This window comes from Fringilla coelebs, assembly GCF_963513975.1.
Source record: "Fringilla coelebs genome assembly, chromosome: 9".
NCBI lineage: Eukaryota > Metazoa > Chordata > Aves > Passeriformes > Fringillidae > Fringilla > Fringilla coelebs.
Window position 1 is genome coordinate 1,804,312 of NC_140067.1, and position 19,037 is coordinate 1,823,348.

The window sequence follows — 19,037 nt, forward strand, 5'->3', positions numbered from 1 at the left end:
CCCCCAGGAAGGCTTGCAGTTGCAATAATTATCAAATTTACCCCAGTCTGGACAATCCAATTTTATATCCCTGCAGCTGCACTGTGATACACAAAGATAGAGTGGCACAGTTATAAACACCAAAGTAACAACATCTGGATGCAGCTTCTGGATTAAATGTGCCAAAAATCCATGAACAAACTGCTCCCAGTAAGGCCAGGAATTACCCTGGAATGTATTTAATAAACGAGCTGTGCTGTGCCAGGAAGGGAATTTTATGGCCTGGAAATCACAAGCATCTCTCACCATTCATGAGGGCATAAGTGAGGATCATCACTGAGTTATTGAGGAAGCTGTTCTCCTCGTTGATGACACGCAGAGTGGCTTTTTTATCATCTTCTGAGGACTCTTTTGATGTGATCCCAGCCGAGAGATAAATGATGACCATGTCAGTATCTGAAACACAATCACAGACACAGCACAAAGTGCATCAGGTTTTTAACTCTTGTGCTGAGAGCCCTGAAATCTGCTCACAGCAGCCTCTCCCAGGGATCCACAGCTCTTCCAGGGGATGAACACACTGCAGCCACATGGATTCCAGCCTTTGGTGTTCAAGTTTCCCTCTTGGCACTCACCAAACTTGTGTTTGGTTTGGTGCCTGTTGGCCACCCAGGAGCACGGGGTTGCTCTCCTGAGCAAACCCCACAGGCACCTTCTGCCTTTGGAGTGGTTTGGGATGGAAAGGACCTTAAACCCCATCCAGTCCCTCCTTCCACCACCCCAGGCTGCTCCCAGCCCCGTTCAGCCTGGCCTTGGGCATTCCAGGGATCCAGGGGCAGCCTGTGCCAGGGCCTGCCCACCCTGCCAGGAACAATTCCCAGTTCCCAATCTCCCATCCAGCCCTGCCCTCTGGCACTGGGAGCCATTCCCTGTGTCCTGTCCCTCCATCCCTTGTCCAACACCCCCCTCCAGCTCTCCTGGACCCCTTCAGGCACCAAGGTCTCCCTGGATCCTTCCCACCTCCAGGTGAGGAGCTTGGCTGCCTCCAGGCAGGAGCACACAGATCCAGCACCTGGAGCAGCTGTTCCAGTTCCCTGGAAAAGGCTCCACAAGGTCAAAAGCTGCACTTTTCATCTCCTACCCCTCTGTTCTCCTTCCACCCTGCAATCCTGAGGCATGGAGCTGCACAGGATACCCTCCATGGAGCAGGGCACAGCAGAAAGCTTGGGAATTCTGGGAATGCTCTGGAATGTGACCTGGCCCCTCACACTTTCCCTGGAACACGTTTTTCAGGCTGAGGATGTTCCTGGCCAAAGTCCTGCCCCAGAGCCTTTGAACACAACAATTCACAGCCCTGTGCTGACTGCCCAGCCTGTTCCATCACATTTATCTCAGATTGAGAGTGGTTTGTGTTTATAATGAACACACAGATCAAAATCATCCACAGGAAATCCAGAGCACTGGGCTGACGTGGTCACATCCCAACTTTCTTGTTTCACCTGGATTTTTGGTGGATTTGCTGTACTGGTTTATTAAATAGGTATCAATGCTTTGACTTGCACATTTTGTCCTCATGGCTTGACCAGAATTTCTGCCAGAACCAGATTTTGACACAAACAGGAGGTGCTGTTAATTTGGGGCTAAAAGTAGGAAAAAAAAGCAAAGCCAGGTACTAAAGCAGCTTTGGGTGGAGTTTAAGGAAAACTGTTGCTGTGTTTCCTAGGCTACAGCAGAGATATTTCATCTGCAGCCAGGCATGGTGCTGCAGCCTAGATGGAGTAACAAGAGCCAGTCCTAAACCTGCATGAGGGAGCAGAGCAAGCAGCTTTTGGAGCACTCTGTCACCCTCTGGGGTGAGGATGTGCTGAGCAGGACTGCAGCAGGACCTGAAGCAGAAAATGCAGATGTGTTTAACAGGACAGTTCTCCCACCTCACACCAGCAGTTCCCTTCTGGCTTTGCCAGTGTGAATTTGGGATTGAGGCTGTATCTCAACAGCTTCCCTGACACACCCACACATTGTTCTCTGGGAACAGGATGTTAGAAAATTAACAGTGAAATGAAAGATTTTTTTTTTTTTTTTGCTGGGTTTGTTTTTCTTTTCTAAAAAGATGAAAAGATTATTTAAAAGAAAATGAGACATGTTTTATAAACATCCTCTTCTCAAACCTATTGTGTCTCACCCCAGAATTCTGAAATTCATCATAAACACGTTAGATCTTCACAATCTTCCACATGTAGAGAAAACCTAAATCCAAAGCATTTGCATTTTAACTTTCTGTGCTTGTGCCCCAAAAGAGTTGTTTGATATGAAACTTAGTGAAGTATGAATATGCCAAAACTTCTAATCCTAATATAAAACAGTGCCAAACATAAAAACATGGAATCCTGGAGTGGTTTGGGTTGGGAGGGACCTGAAAGCTCATCCCATTCCCCCCCTGCCATGGGCAGGGACTCCTCCCACCATCCCAGGGTGCTCCAAGCCCTGTCCAAGCTGGCCTTGGACATTTCCAGGAACGGGGAATATGCAGGAGGATGCTCCAAGACTCCTCAGCTGATGTTCTTGGAATAAGTCCTGATGACAAATTCATCTTATCCCAGCCAGCTGCAGCAGCACTGCACTGTTCATTTTGCATTTGCTGGAGTTGCTCCCCGTCATCATTTGCCAGAGGATGGTAAAATCCTGCCCTTGCCAACCTTATCCTTTGTCCAGTCCCACAAAACCTCCCTGTGCCAATGGCCTGAAGCTCAGGAATTGGCTGAACCTTTGGTAGCAAAAGCACCATGCCATAAACCCAAGGAAAATCTCGTGGAATGGGGGGTGTTTCCTCATTCTTTCCAAAGCACTTCAATCCCTGGACTTCTCCTCTCTCTCTGGCTCTGCACAGCCTCTGAGCTGGAGCCCTTTGGGACACTGGAGGCTCTGCTCTCACTGGAGCAGGCACAGGGCCAGGCTGTGGGAATTGAGTTACATAATCCAGTATCCCAATGGAGATGGGCTGCTCCCTCCACCCTGCCCTGGCACTGCCAGTGTTACTCAAATCCAAGGAGCACCCAGAGCACAGGATTTGCCTTCCACGGCTTCCCCGCAAACAAATCTGCCACTCAATTTCACATCCATCTTTTCATGTTTTTCACCACACCCTCATTACAAAAAACACCCAGAAAAAACCCCAGTTTTGGGAAGGGGAAGGATAAGGCTCATAGTGAGTACACAGAGTTCAGGGGGTTATTCAGAGATAAAGGAAAATTTAGCCAGGACAGCTTTGTGTTCCACAAAATATCACCCAAAACTGGTATTCTCAAAACCTCATTTCCCTGGGAAGCAAGGGCCACTTCCACAGGATTCCAGTCAGGCACATCATCCATATGCAAATGTGCCAGCACTCATTAAATGAACCTGCAGAAGCTGCAATTTTCCTGGAAAGGCCCCCTGTCTCTGCACTGGGATTGGGGAAATAACTCAGCTATCACACTGACCAATCCTGCATTCTCCTCTTTCAGTCAAAGGAAAGTCAAGGCAGCAAGAGACAAAACTGGGAATGGACACATCCAAGAGACAAAACTGAGAATGGACACATCCAAGAGACAAAACTGAGACTGGACACATCCAAGAGACACAACTGAGAATGGACACATCCAAGAGACACAACTGAGAATGGACACATCCAAGAGACAAAACTGAGAATGGACACATCCAAGAGACACAACTGAGAATGGACACATCCAAGAGACACAACTGAGAATGGACACATCCAAGAGACACAACTGAGAATGGACACATCCAAGAGACAAAACTGAGAATGGACACATCCAAGAGACACAAATGGAGACTGGACACATCCAAACAGCTCCTCATGGAGACTGGACACATCCAAGAGACACAACTGAGAATGGACACATCCAAGAGACACAACTGAGAATGGACACATCCAAGAGACACAAATGAGAATGGACACACCCAAGAGACAAAACTGAGAATGGACACATCCAAGAGACACAACTGAGAATGGACACATCCAAGAGACACAACTGAGAATGGACACATCCAAGAGACACAACTGAGAATGGACACATCCAAGAGACAAAACTGAGAATGGACACATCCAAGAGACACAAATGGAGACTGGACACATCCAAACAGCTCCTCATGGAGACTGGACACATCCAAGAGACACAACTGAGAATGGACACATCCAAGAGACACAACTGAGAATGGACACATCCAAGAGACACAAATGAGAATGGACACACCCAAGAGACACAAATGAGAATGGACACATCCAAGAGACTCAACTGAGAATGGACACATCCAAGAGACACAACTGAGAATGGACACATCCAAGAGACACAACTGAGAATGGACACATCCAAGAGACAGAAATGAGAATGGACACACCCAACAGCCCCTCATGGAGAATGGACACATCCAAGAGCCCCTCATGGAGACTGGACACATCCAAACCCCCTCACGGAGGATGGACACATCCAAGAGCCTCTCATGGAGACTGGACACACCCAACAGCCCCTCATGGAGACTGGACACATCCAAGAGTCCCTCACGGAGGATGGACACATCCAAGAGTCCCTCATGGAGACTGGACACAACCAACAGCCTCTCATGGAGACTGGACACATCCAACAGCCCCTCATGGAGACTGGACACATCCAAGAGTCCCTCATGGAGACTGGACACATCCAAGAGTCCCTCATGGAGACTGGACACATCCAAGAGTCCCTCATGGAGACTGGACACAACCAACAGCCTCTCATGGAGACTGGACACATCCAACAGCCCCTCATGGAGACTGGACACATCCAAGAGCCTCTCATGGAGACTGGACACATCCAACAGCCCCTCATGGAGACTGGACACATCCAAGAGCCTCTCATGGAGACTGGACACATCCAACAGCCCCTCATGGAGACTGGACACATCCAAGAGCCTCTCATGGAGAATGGACACATCCAAGAGCCTCTCATGGAGACTGGACACACCCAACAGCCCCTCATGGAGACTGGACACATCCAAGAGCCTCTCATGGAGAATGGACACACCCAACAGCCCCTCACGTGGACGGCAGCCCAAGGAAATGCTCCTTGAAACAAAAACGGGGATGGAGCACGCTTTTGTTCCTACCCAAGATGCTCCAGTCCCTGGGGCTCTGCCCAAGTGAGAATGTGAAATAAGCCAACGCTGGCAGGGCTTACACAAGAGGCTGACTTACTGCCTTGGAGCCGGGTGCCGTTGTTGGTGTTCCGCAGGAGCTGGAACGCCTTCCGGAAGCCCAGGGCGTGCTGCGTGGAGCTGTCGGACGCCTTGATGCTGCTGACAAAGGTGGACATCTTCCTCTTGGTCTCGCTGGTGGCAGGGGACAGGAAGGTCTTGTAGCACTGGTCCAGGGAGCACGTGCGCACCGCGTCCGCCACCGTCAGCACCGAGATCTGCCGGGAGAGACTCCATGGGAAAGGGGCTCCATGGGGAAGGGGTTCCATGGGGAAGGGGCTCCATGGGGAAGGGGTTCCATGGGAAAGGGGCTCCATGGGGAAGGGGCTCCATGGGAAAGGGGCTCCATGGGAAAGGGGTTCCATGGGGAAAGGGGCTCCATGGGGAAAGGGGCTCCATGGGGAAAGGGACTCCATGGGGAAGGGGTTCCATGGGGAAGGGGCTCCATGGGGAAGGGGCTCCATTGAGAAGGGGCTCCATGGGGAAAGGGGCTCCATTGAGAAGGGGTTCCATGGGGAAAGGGGTTCCATGGGGAAAGGGGTTCCACAGGAAAGGGGCTCCATGGGGAAGGGGTTCCATGGGGAAAGGGGTTCCATGGGGAAGGGGGTTCCATGGGGAAAGGGGTTCCACAGGAAAGGGGCTCCATGGGGAAAGGGGCTCCATGGGGAAAGGGGTTCCATGGGGAAAGGGGTTCCATGGGGAAAGGGGTTCCACAGGAAAGGGGCTCCATGGGGAAGAGAGATATTCCATGGGATCACCTCCCCTGCAAGTGGAGCAATGAGCTTGAACAGCTCAGGGCACAGGGTGCTCCAGCCAAACTGTTTTGTAGTTATTCTTATCAGAAGCCTGTGGGATTCTCAAGGTTACTGAGACATAAATTGTGCTACATTAAGAGAGAAGAGGCTGAGAAACAAAATGCCAAGACCACAAGAATTAGATAAAGGAGGGCCTTGAAGCACTGGACTGTAACCAAGCACATATCCTGAAAAGTGCATGCAGAGCACGTGGACAAGGCAGAGGCACCAATCAAGAAATGTGTGATTGTGTGTGCAGTGGTGTTGGAAGGTATAAATAGAGCTTAATGTAAACAAAAAAGGGGCTTCTGTTTAATGACATTGATTAGTTGTCCAGGAGTCACAACACACATCTTCACATCACCTTTACACACCCAGACACATTGGGAGAAGCCAACGGAGGAGATTCCGTGGGTTTAAAACTGCATTGTTGGAAAAGAAATGCTTGAGGCATAAATCTGTCAGATTTCAAAAGGATTATGCAGAGTTCAAGGAAAAGAGATTTGGGTCCTTGTTTCCCAGCAGAGTCAGCTTCACTCTGCTCCCCCACAATGGTCAGTGCACTGCTCTGGGCAGAGCCCCAGTGGGCCAGGGAGAGCTGACAGGGAATGAGCAGAGAACATTTTCAGGAAAGCCTGGAGAGCCCAGAGAGAAGCTGAGTGCACAGAGAAATAAAAAATAAAACAAACAACCCCTCCAAGGGGTTGCTCCCAGCAAAGCTTTTTGTTGTTTTAACGTTTTGGTCAAAGCAAGGCGACTCTGACATCAGCTTTTCCTGTAAGTTAATGCAAGTGTTACCTCTGTGCCTTAATGACATCTAACACACCAGACTCATTAATTGAGTGACAAACTTCATTAGAGAGCATGACTGAGGCAAGACAGCCCCAGAATTAAGCAGTAATGAGGTACCTGTGTAACAGGTTCTATAACACTGACTTACTGACCAAGGAATACGTGTCTTAAATGTATTCTCTGTATTAACACAAACCCTTCTGACACTTGAATTTAAGTGCTATTAATCCAGCTGAACTGTAAGATTACTTTACCATATTAAACCTCTTTAAAAGCACCATGTTACAAGTGGTTTTCCCTTACTATTCATGAGAAGACTTAAGGCAAAGATTATCATCAGTTTTCTTCAATTTGATTTAACTGAAACTCCTCTTGCTCACAAAAGAAAACCTAAGCAGAGAGACTGATCAAGGTCTCACCAGTAGAGAGTCACTAAAAGACCAAACTGCAGACTTTTTACAGAAGCACTTTATGAATCCACAGTCGTCTGCACTGAAAAAAATTACAGTTTAAATGACTTTCTCACTGTCAAATGAGTACCAGGGACAGAGCAAGAAATCAAACCCAGATTACTCAGCCCTGTGCTGGTACCATAATTATCTGTGATTCTTCCAAACACTAATTATGTTTCAGCTCACACCAGTACTGCAGCAGAATAAATAATTTCCACTTTCACAAGACAGAAAGAGAGCCTAAGAGGTGAAATGAGCTGCTCAAAGTTTAGGATGTGAAAAGGAGAAATTTTTGGAGTGTGGTTCTTCTTCCTGCTGACCACCACTGAAGTATCTGCTGAGATGGAGGAGCCTTTAAATATTGCTCAGGTACAAGATTTGCCTTAGATCAGTGGGATTTCCCTTTTTTCCCAGCCTGCAAATCCCCAAATGTTTCCCCTGCAGCAGAAAGTGTGAGCTCAAGGCTCTGTCACCCCTCGGAGGCAGCTCCCAGGAGTCCATGACTGAAAACACCACTTTGGGTGAGAGCTGAAAAGGCAGGGGAAGCTGGGTTTGTCTGGAGAGAGCTCACCTTGTCGTGCTCATCTATGGAGCTGAGGATCACCTGGGCAGCATCCTTGGCAATCTGGAGCTGTGTCTCTGTGACAGAGGCCCCGTGGTCCACGATCACCACGATGTGCTTGGACTGAGGGCGAACGGTGGAGACGTAGACGGGTCTGAGGAGGGACAAAATCCAAACCACCATCACCATCAGCACCCTCTCATCCCCACTGGAATGCTCACAGGTGGAATCAGGCAGGAATTAGAACACCCAAGCAAACAACCAGGAAGAAACAATTCATTATAACAGGATTTTTTTTCCCTTATGAAAACTTGTACCAGGAAAGGCCAGCTGAGAATCTGAGCATGCAGAATTGCCCCTCAGTTTCTGAATTTTTTAACCTAACCAGGTTCTTCTCTCTGTCACAGCAAGAGCTTTCAGGAATTAACCCTGCTGCTTACACAGCAGCAGCTTTTGGGATCGCTGCAGCAGTTCACAGCAAGGTTTGGATGAAGCAAGAAACGCCTCCTGGTAAATCCTGGCTGCTGGGAACTTCACCCACACGTGAACAGTGGGGATGTGCTGGGGCCATGGCAAGTAAAAACCTGTGCAGCTGCAGGGAGATGATCAGCCCAGGGTGTCTGGGCTGTTGTAAGGAGGCTCCTGGCCAAGGCAGGGTGCCCTGGGATGACTCCCACCCAGGTCATCCTGCACAAGCCCCAGGTTTACATCCCAAAGTGAGCTAACACCAGTGGGGACTCTCAGTGCTGCCACGTGTCTGTGCTAACACCAAAAATCTTGTTTTCAGATCCAGCTCAATGTTGAGAGAGGTGTGAAAGAGTTCACAAGCTCTCACGCCAAGGTTTCAACCTGGAATAAATTAGGAAGATCCTCAGCATGGAGGAAGGATTAAAATAAAATGGCAAGTTCCTCTTTCCTCTTTAGTCCAGACACAAAACTAGTTACAGTCAAGGGAGAGTTTTGGGATCTAAATTTCATTCTATCAAAGGCAGACACAGAAATCTTATTAAAAGGAAAGGAAAGATTTGACACCAGGCACTGCAGTAAACAACTCAGGCACAAATCTGTTCTTAACTGTAAAACAGCCTGCAGCTCTACCCTGGATTAATACCTGCAACTGAAACAGGGCCTTTGATCTTCAAAGCACTGAAGCATTAACTAATTAATTCACCCAAACTACCCTCTGAAGTAAATATTAGCAAAAAGAGACCCCTTATTCAGCCACGGAGGAACTCTGACCCAGACAAGTGATTTGGATAAAACCCTTGATGGTTTTAGTGTCCAAGTTTTGAGCAGGACTGGGCACCCCCAGCTCTCACCTCCTCAGACCTCACCTTTCCAAGGCCCCAGAAAACTCAGACAAGCTCAGAACTTTGTGCTCTGATGGGACACTGAAGATACCATCAGTAAACTTTTGATTGCTCAACCCTGACAGAAAACCAAACCCTCCTTAGTGTCCCCAAAAGGTTCCTGGATGTGCTGCTGCTTTCCCTGCACAGACTGTTTAACTTGCACAATTAATTAATGTGTGACCAGAGATACTAAAGCCACTGCACCTTCCCACCCCTGAGCCTGCATCAATCCCATGGTACAGAAAAGCAGGGGAAAATACTGAACCTCAAATTCTTGGCTCAGAGAACAGAAATCCCTGTGCAGGAAAGCCTGCCACCACCCTGCCACCTGATGCTTTATTTTTATTCTTTTATTTTAGTGGAAAGAAATTTTCACTGCTGCTTCCCTGCTGTCCAGGATGTGCCACCTGAACCTGGAGAAAAATGCTCCTACCTTGTGCCCTTGCCAGGCTCTCATCCTTCCCCTCCCTCCCCAAAGTGATGCACCTGCCAGATCAGCAGAATGTCTGCTCTCTGCTTTGTTAACAGGGGTCAAGCAGGACTCAAATACAAGGCAGATTTTGCCTGCAGGCTGACCTACAACTTCCAAGTCACCGCTGTTTACAGCTGATTTAATTCGGGAGAGGTGAGGAACCTGTTTGGAATTTTAGTTTAGTTCCTTAGAAGTGAAAAGTGGTGCTTTAAAAAACAGCCCTAAGAAAACCCAAGGGACTCCATTAGAAGTTCCTCATGAATGTTGGCAGCTTGGCAAGGGCCAGCAGTGAGTGAAATCAGGGCCTGAGGAATGCAGTGTGAGTGCTTTTCCCGGGAAGCTGGAAGGAGGCAGATCCTACCTGCTGCGGTGTTCGTAGCTGCCCTTGCAGCGGAACTTGTGGGCTGGGAACACGGTGAAAATCCCTTCTTCTGAGCTGAAATACTGCCACTTGATTCCTGGGTTAGACTTCAGGTTATCAGCAAGGACTGCAGGGTGGAAAGGGAGAAAGAAGCAGAGTTACAAAGGTTTGTTACTCAGGGTTCCCCTGGTGGAGTTTGGAGAAGAACAGCCAGGGCCCAGCATGAAACACAAACTGCTCTGCTTAGGATGGGGAAAACACCCTGGTGAAACTTCACCGAGCTGCAAACAGCTCAGGAAACTCAACACTGGACTGGACAGATTTTGTGTAATATGTGATGACAGCTCCTGAATCTCTGAAGTACCCCCAGGTCCTGGAAGGCAAGGCCAGAGTGAGGAAGGAAGAGATTAAGGCAATGATATATAATATATATACACCCTACATATCCATGTAATAATAAATACCTTGTCAACATCCTTCCCAAAAAGGAAAAAGCCTTCCTGTCAAAAAATCCTGTTCTTTTGGGTGGAATAACTCCAAGGTATTCAACAGGTTTGGTGTTCACAGCTTCATGACCAATGAAAGGAAAGATCCCATGGGCACTGGGAAGGAACAGATCCCATGGGCATTGGGAACAGATCCCATGGGCATTGGGAACAGATCCCATGGACATTAGGAAGAACAGATCCCATGGGCACTGGGAACAGATCCCATGGGCACTGGGAAGAACAGATCCCATGGGCATTGGGAAGGAACAGATCCCATGGACATTAGGAAGAACAGATCCCATGGGCATTGGGAACAGATCCCATGGGCATTGGGAACAGATCCCATGGGCATTGGGATTTCTGCCTCATGGTGCCCCAGGAATGTCCCATGGACCTTGTCAGCTCTCCTTCCAGCCTGGATTGATGTTCATCCATGGAATCACCAATTTTGCCACCCTGCTGATCTCAGGCAGCTCTAAGTCCTTTAAAACAAAAGGGAAATGCTCCCAGGAGAGAGGGAATGGGAAATCATTAGCATGGGAGGCACCACAGCAGGAACAGGATTATTTCTCACTCAGGGCTCAACTCCCCTCTGCTTGCAGCAGACTGAAAACAAAATCTGGATATTTGAAATCTTTAGTTTTTACCAAGCAAATAAAGTGGATCACACCAGTTTGAAATGCATGAAGAAAAGAAAATATTTCTTTGCCATTTCTCCTTTCATGTTCTTTGATTGCAGAACTCAAAAGAACTGGCAGAGGGGGGCTCTGATTTCCAGTGCTTCACCTTTTGCTCAGCTTTTCCCTGCAGCACTCCCTCAGGACTGGCACTGAAAATAGGCCAGTTTCATCTCCCTCATTATCAAATATGCCAATATTTGGGTTGGAAAGGACTGCAGGGCACATTCAAGCCTCAGCCAGACACTCTACCCAAATACCCACAGCGAGGGCAGTCTGAGCTCCACATCCTCCACACTTTAGCACTTACTCAAGTTTCCCAGACTGCCTGTGGCTGGATGTTCTCTCCACATCCAGCCCAGTGTAATTACCCTCCAAAACCACTGTCCTGGGCTTTCCCCACTCCCCTTTGCCACAGTATTTGACACTTCCCACAGCGCCTACAAATCCCACTGGGATGCTGGGCTGGGAATGCTGAGCTCTGTGCAGCCTCTCATGAGAACAATGCCCTGCCTTGATGGACCAAGGACTACCAGAGATTCCTCATTCCCCTCCAAAAGCTATTTTTTCTCTGAGCTGCTGCTTCCTCCTGCAGGCAGAAGGGCCAGGAGACTATAAAACATTTAAATCCTTCTTTTTATGCCCAGCCACCAGGATTTCATCGTTCTGGGGGTGAAGCTGTTTTGCATAAAGAGGCTGAATTTCTGGTGTTCAAGTTTTTGTTTCGAGTTACAGAACCTGAAAAATGTAATTTCAAAGTTGACATGTGAACACTCAGTTAAAGCCTGGATGAAACAACTTGTCCAGTCTCATTTTACCAACAACATTACAATAAAGGAGTTTATAATTTAAAGGCTTTGGCTTTTTTTAATCCTTGCTATATTAAAGATAAACTTCTCATTCCTGCAAGGCCATGAGCTGTATTTATTTCCCCACGAGAGTATGTGGATTTTAAAGTATTCATTTTCCCCATAAAACAATCGGTTTTGAAACTTAAGCTCTGCTGTTCTTCCTTTTCACACACTTGTGCTCATGTTTCCTCCAGCGAGTGTTACTTCAATAACACCCTCCCCAGGGACCACCAATTTTATCCAACTCTGCTTTTCCCCCTTTTTCTCATTTTCCTATGACCACAGCAGACAATCTCCCTGCAGATAAGCCATGGCTGAAAAATCCAGACTTTTTCTCTTTAAACACATTCTTATTTTCCATCCACTCAAGCTGCAAGAATGCCCTGCAGATATTTCCTCAATTCTTGCTCCTTGCCAGGACACACAGTAGATGATTTTTTTTTAACCTAAATCTCACTTAGCCCAAACTTTCCACACCCTCAGTGCCTGTAGTTTACTCCCACCTCCTCCTCCCAGGAAAACCAGCCCCTGGACAGGTCATTCCATCCAAATAAAAAGCTGATCCCTTCGTTCTGAACACAGACTGGGAATAAAAGTGGCCAGCTGCCCAGGAGGTGGCATTGCCAGGTCACTCCAAAAACCTCTGTCCCTCCACTTCCCCTGCAGCAAGATCTGCCCCCAAATCCTGCTGCAGACTGGAAAAGTTGGGAAATATTGAGATGACAGCATTTGAAATGATGGTTCTCTCTAATTATAAATATCTCACAAGGCAAAAAGGACTGTTAGGAAGAAAGCCCTGTGTGATAGAGTTTATAAAACTTCAAAGGGAATGCAATATGATAACACTTAGCACTTCTAGATACCACTTTACATCTTCAAAGCACAGCCAAATCATTAACTAATTAATCTTCAAAGAACAGCACAAACAGTCAGGGGAAAAAAAAAGGAACTACTGAACATAATTGCTCGTTATAAAAGGGTTTCTTACAGCCCTCCTCTTTAGCATTACATTTGCTGAGCCGCCGACCTTGGCTCTCATCCCACAAAAACCAGGGAAGTTTCATTTCCAGCTCTCCTCTGACAAGTCCCTCCATTAAGAACCCTCCTGGTGAAGAAACAGCACAAAGAAATGTGTTTATTGCACAAGTGAAGACATCCTCTGACTCTCCAGACAGATCTGATCCAGAACTTTCCGAGTCAAACCCAATTGCAGCTCCTGTGTTGTCACCGGGAATGAAAGCTCTGCAGCTCAGCCACAATTAACATTCTGCTGGTGGCACGAGCCAGGACAGAGCCCTGCTCCATCCTCAGGACTCTGAAGGGAAAAGACGTTAAAAAACCCTTTCATTTCAAGGAATGGGACCAGATTCCTCCATGAAAAGGATTTGGAAGGAGGGGTATTAACTCTTCTGCTCAAATAACTCCCAACCATTTTAACTCAGCCAAAAATCAGTGTAAAATACAGCAATTTCAGGAACATTCCACATTCTGGACTCGATGATCCCTTCCAACTCCAGATATTTTACGATTTTAAGATTTGAAATGATCAACACCTCAAATAAAACAGCCAAAATTGACTGGGCAATCTCTGCATATTTCTGGGGAGGAGCACTCTGCCACAGCTGCCTGACTTGGAACAGACATTTCAGCACTTTGAAGGATGAGAAGGAGAAAGATTTACTGGTTCCCTGTTTATTCAAAAGGCAAAAAAACCTCCAAAGGAATCTGATAACATAATGCACTGGCTCTGGGGAAGATTTAATAAATAAAGGACTATTCAGAGTGGTGAGGACAGATCTCTTCATCTAACTGCCCAAAGCCTGTGTCTCCATCTGGAGAATAAAGACTTTCTCCTTATCTCTTTTGTAGTAATGGCTAAAAGTAATCCAGATGCAAAACTCCAACCAAGATAAAACAAAATCTTTTCGAGACATTAAACAACATTTTAAAAGCCATCTAATATCAAGAAAAAACAGTGGTAAAAGTGATCTTTTTTAAAGCTGAGGAGACACATCTATTTCTTTCTCCCTCCCCTAAGATTAATGTTTATTTTAACAAAAAAAAAAAAAAAAAATCCAATAATAATGGAAAAAACCAGATTTGAAAGTTTCATGAGCTCCATCTCCCCTCTTAACACCCTGCCCAGGGTGGAATTTGGGGTTGCTGCCCCTGAGGGCTCTCCCAGGCTCTGTTCCTGTGGCTTTGTGGTGCAAATTCCGTTCCCTTCCAACACCTCCAACTTCAGCACTCTGATCCCACTTTTTACTCTGGGCCAAGATTAACATTTCCAGAGCTGAGCTCGAGGTCGAGCGGAGCAGAGCTGAAATTTATGTTTTGCCAGGAGCTTTTTATAGGCAGGATTATTTAAACTGCAGAACTCACGTGGGAAAAGGGGGGATACTCATGGGAATTTTGTCTTTTATGTGCAGAATGAAATGAAAAACTCATTCAGGAAGACAACCATGAGAACACCCAGATGTACCCACAGTTTTTAAAGCATAAAAATAAATGAGGCAGAGGTAGAGCCTAAACCCAAAGTGCAAGAGATATTTCTCCCCAGCTCTGCATGAGGATACTTATGAGAGAAGGAAGAAAATTATGGGATATGGGGATTTTTTTTTTTTATTTGATCACTGTCTTCTTTCAGAGGTGGTTTTAGTTTAATGTGAATATTGATCAATTTATTGAGAATTGGCTCCTGTGCACACCAAGGGCTCTGCAGAAAGATAAAATTAGGAGTTTGAAGACACAGACACACTAATTAGTACTTTTAAACCCCATTTACAAGGTGACAGCATCTCCCCAGCTGGGGGGATGCTGGGGCATTGAGAGCATTCCATCCCTCACACCAAAACTGCTTCCCACTCCATTTCTACCCCAAGCCAATTCCTTCCCTACACAAAACTTCTCTCTTCACTAGGTGTGCACCCAGTACCAACTTCTGTTCCTCAAATTAACCACTTCCATCCCATTTTCCTGCCCCAATCCACTCTTCCCATCCCATTTCTCTCTTGCAGACATTTCCTCCTAATCAAAACCTCCCCCCAAGGCTGATTCTGTAAAAGGAGAGCCAGAGGAGAGTCTGCTGTCAATAAATCCCTGCTCTTCCTCTCCCTCAATTCCCTCTCCTCTCCTGCTGCCCTTTCCTGCCAATGCCATGTTTTGAAGGTTCTGCTTTCATCAGGAATCTTTCAAGCCAGAGGCAAGGGAAGAGGAGGCACTTGAGCCTCACTGCTGAGCCAGGACAGCAGGAACCTTGAACACTCACTGGCTTTATTTCTCTGAGAATTCAAACCAGAAATTTAAATTATGTTTACAAGAAACTGCAATTTATTTGCTTTTCATCACTCAAAAATAAGGAATATTTCTTGAACACTTTTTTAACCTCCAGCTTCTGCAGTAGAAAAAGATTTTTATTTAATTTAGTTAAAAACCATGAAGTGATTCATTGTATGCTTTGCTCTTACAACAGGGACTCTAAACTTGCCTTCAAAAATTATTCTGACTAATTAACAACTGCATGTGATTTAAACATTATTTTAATGAGTCATTTGGGTTTGGTTTTTTAATAAAGAGATGAGTAAAACAAAGCCCAGCAAATCACAGTGAGTGAACAAAGAGTGCCTGGCTTTAGGATGGAAAACACCACACAAATCATGGCTTGTCAGGAAATCAGCCTGGCCAGCACCTGCAGCCAAGATGTGGGATCCCATGGATGGGATGGAGACAATCTATGGGGACTGCTCATTTTTATATTCTGTTGGAAATCCAGAAAGCAAAGCTGTAAGAAGAGAAACAGCAAAGGAGTTTATAAAAATTTGGAGTTCTTTCCCCCCATTTGTTGCAAGGTGGTGAGGGTGGAATGGCAGGGTTGCTAGTTCATCAGTCAAGTTAATGAAATAAATCAGCATTTTATTCCAAAAGACCTCTGAAAATGAAATTAAAATGAAATTAAAATAAAACAAATCCCAAGTCTGCATTATTCTCCCAAAAGAATGAACAAACAACACCTCCCCCCAAAAAATCCACAAAGTCTATTCATGTTCCCTAATTTACAACACTGAGCACCATAAAAAGTTGAAAAGTCAGATGGAACTGGGGCAAAGTCTGACTAAACTCGACTGAAATCTCTGTGTTAATCCTCACTGATTAGGATGCAAAAAAAAAAAAAAAAAAAAAAAAAAGAAGAAAACCTTGCTGCAGCAGAGGCCCAGAAGCTGAAGTTTTCAGGGATAAGTCGTGTGTATTTTGGTTCTAAGCACATTTCTGTGTCATTGAACGTGTTGAGAAAGTGCCCTGACAAGACAGAGACAGGAAATATTTTAAGATGCCCTCATATTTGGTCGTTTTTGCATATCACTGCAAAGGCAGCCTCACATGGGCTGAACTCAGCTAGGAAGATCAGAGAAACTTCCCTGTGTGGCCCCTGCAGCAGCTGACACTGCTGATGCCAAAGCAGACAGGCCTAGGAAGGAGAAAACCTTGGGAAAAAAATTAAAAGGAAGAAATAAAAAGTGCAGAAACCACCACAAAATTATCCATGGTAGGCTGGAATAAAATCTTCATGACATTTTTATAAAGTACTTAGACTGAGGGCATTACTTTAGGTATCAGCTTTCAATCATGAAATCTCAAATTAAGAGCAGTGTGACACTTGCAAGGAGAAATAAAAGCTTGTTGCTATGGCAATCAATGCAAATTCTTTGTGCCAAGGAAATGTTGGAGTCTAATGGGAAAAAAGCCCTACAACAGAAGGAAAAAGCCCCAAAGTGGAACTGTGCTGCTCACCAGAATTTAAGTCACGTCCAGGATTGAAGGCTCTGCTGTTGACAGTGGTCGAGAGTCGATCGCAGCTGATGGTTCTGGAAACGTTGGTGTTGAAATTCCCATCAAATCTGGAAGGACAACAACAGGATCAGCCATCAAATATGATTTATTGAACCTCCATTTGCAATGGAAACACAGCTTTTTAATGTTTCAGTATAAATAGCTATTAATAGTAAGAGATTGGTGCTGAAATTTCCATCAAATCTGGAAGGACAACAACAGGATCTGCAATCAAACATGATTTATTGAACCTCCACTTGCAATGGAAACACAGCTTTTTAATGTTAGATAATGTAAATAATTATTTCTAGTAACACAGAGTTGAAATTCCCATCAAATCTGGAAGGACAACAGGACCAGCAATCAAACCTACATTTACAATGGAAACAGAGCTTTCTAATGTTTCAGTGTAAATAACTACTAATAGTGAGAGATTGGTGTTGAAATTCTCATCAAATCTGGAAAGACAACAGGACCAGCAACCAAACCTACATTTATAATGGAAACAGAGCTTTCTAATGTTTCAGTGTAAATAACTACTAATAGTGAGAGATTGGTGTTGAAATTCCATCAAATCTGGAAAGACAACAGGACCAGCAATCAAACCTACATTTACAATGGAAACAGAGCTTTCTAATGTTTCAGTGTAAATATTTACAGTAACACAGAGCTGGAATTCCCATCAAATATGGAAGGACAACAACAAGAGGAACAGCAATCAAACATTATTTATTAAACCTGCACTGACGATGGAAACACACATTTTGATGTTTTGGTAGGAATAACTATTAATACTGAGAGATTGGTGTTGAAATTCCAATCAAATCTGGAAAAACAAGAAAAGGATGCATAGAAAGATGATTGTAGAAGGGTTGGAAAGAAGCTTGAAACTCATCCCATTGCAGCCCAACAGCTCCCACTGCCCCAGGCTGCTCCAGCCTGGCCTTGGACATCCCAGGGATCCAGGGGCAGCCCCAGCTGCTCTGGGCACCAGTGCCAGGGCCTGCCCACCCTGCCAGGGAGGAATTCCTTCCCAATTTCCCACCTAACCCTGCCCTCCTTTGCCTCAAGGCCATCCTGCACATCCCTGTCCCAAGTCCCTTGGATCTCCTGCCTCGTCCTCGCTCTCCACAGGCAGCAAGAGGAACGGACAGACGGACGGACACCGAGGTCTCCTGTCTGTCCTCGTGCTCAGCCCCAGGCTGAAGATCAGCCTGGGATGCTCTGACAGAGCCAGAGCAGCCAAACCTGGGGCTCTGCAAGGGCTCATCCCCTCTGCTGGAGCTCTTTGTTGACATTATTGGCAGCCTCCTCCCAGAGAACTTCCCAACCTCTCTCTGTCGAGGAAAAGACATTTCCCAGGAATGCAGCTCTTGGATGGAGGCTGTGGCTTTTCTTATCACCCTCAAAATGTAACCACTTCAAAAAAAAATCACAGCTCCTTCCAAGAGAGCAAAACTGCTGTTGATTTTTTGTTGGCTGAAGGATCTCCAGCCTAAGATTGATTGATAACGGATGGGTTCCACAGAAATCGTGTTTATCTTGGGGCAAACCCAAAAACTGCACATTAAACATCTCCATCCTAAAGAAATATTTCCGAGCAAGGCTGAGGAACAACCCCACAGTGAAAAATAATGACTTTTCAGGATGTAAACGGATTGTCCCAGAGCTCCCATCAAAATCTATTAGCGATGGCAACAGGATGCCTTGTTAGCAACCAACATTATTCATTTATTGCATTCAAATGCTTCAGCATGCTCCAAAAATCATCCAAGGCCTCAGCTCTTCTCAGGAAGCCACTGTCAGTTACCCACCAGGAAGAGGAATTTGTGGATGCCTAAATAATCTGCAGCAGAGCTGAAGAAAGAAACAAAAAAATTCCTGCAGCCCAATCCCATCCCTCCTTCTTACAGCAAAAAGTTAATGAGGGAAAAAAAAGTATAAACAAAAGATGAAAAACTGTTTTCAATCCCATAAATTAAAGACCAGACCTGCCTGCCTTGAGCAAGGGCAGTCCCAGACTGGGCTAGGTGGGATGTCTGCCTCAAATCTCCTTTCAGCTGCTGTTTGCCTCAAAAATGACTTTTTGCACTTTGCAATGGAGTGGTGTTGGTTCCATGGCACAAGGACCTGGAGGAGAGAGCAGCTCCCATCCCAGCTGGAAATCAGGACCAGGAGCTGGCAGCACTGTGGTAAATCTACAT

At 45.9% G+C, this 19,037-nt stretch overlaps 1 protein-coding gene across 1 annotated transcript in view; it reads right to left on the bottom strand.

Moving 5' to 3' along the window:
* The window catches only part of CACHD1 (cache domain containing 1), a gene marked incomplete at its 5' end in the record, with an annotated part of 89,340 nt that overhangs the window by 24,613 nt on the left and 45,690 nt on the right, over positions 1-19,037 (bottom strand). Inside the window, 5 exons of the mRNA XM_084211380.1 lie at positions 286-435; positions 5,207-5,423; positions 7,815-7,959; positions 9,991-10,117; positions 16,795-16,901. Coding sequence (XP_084067506.1) covers positions 286-435; positions 5,207-5,423; positions 7,815-7,959; positions 9,991-10,117; positions 16,795-16,901 — 746 coding nt within the window. The remainder of the gene's footprint in view (positions 1-285; positions 436-5,206; positions 5,424-7,814; positions 7,960-9,990; positions 10,118-16,794; positions 16,902-19,037) is intronic.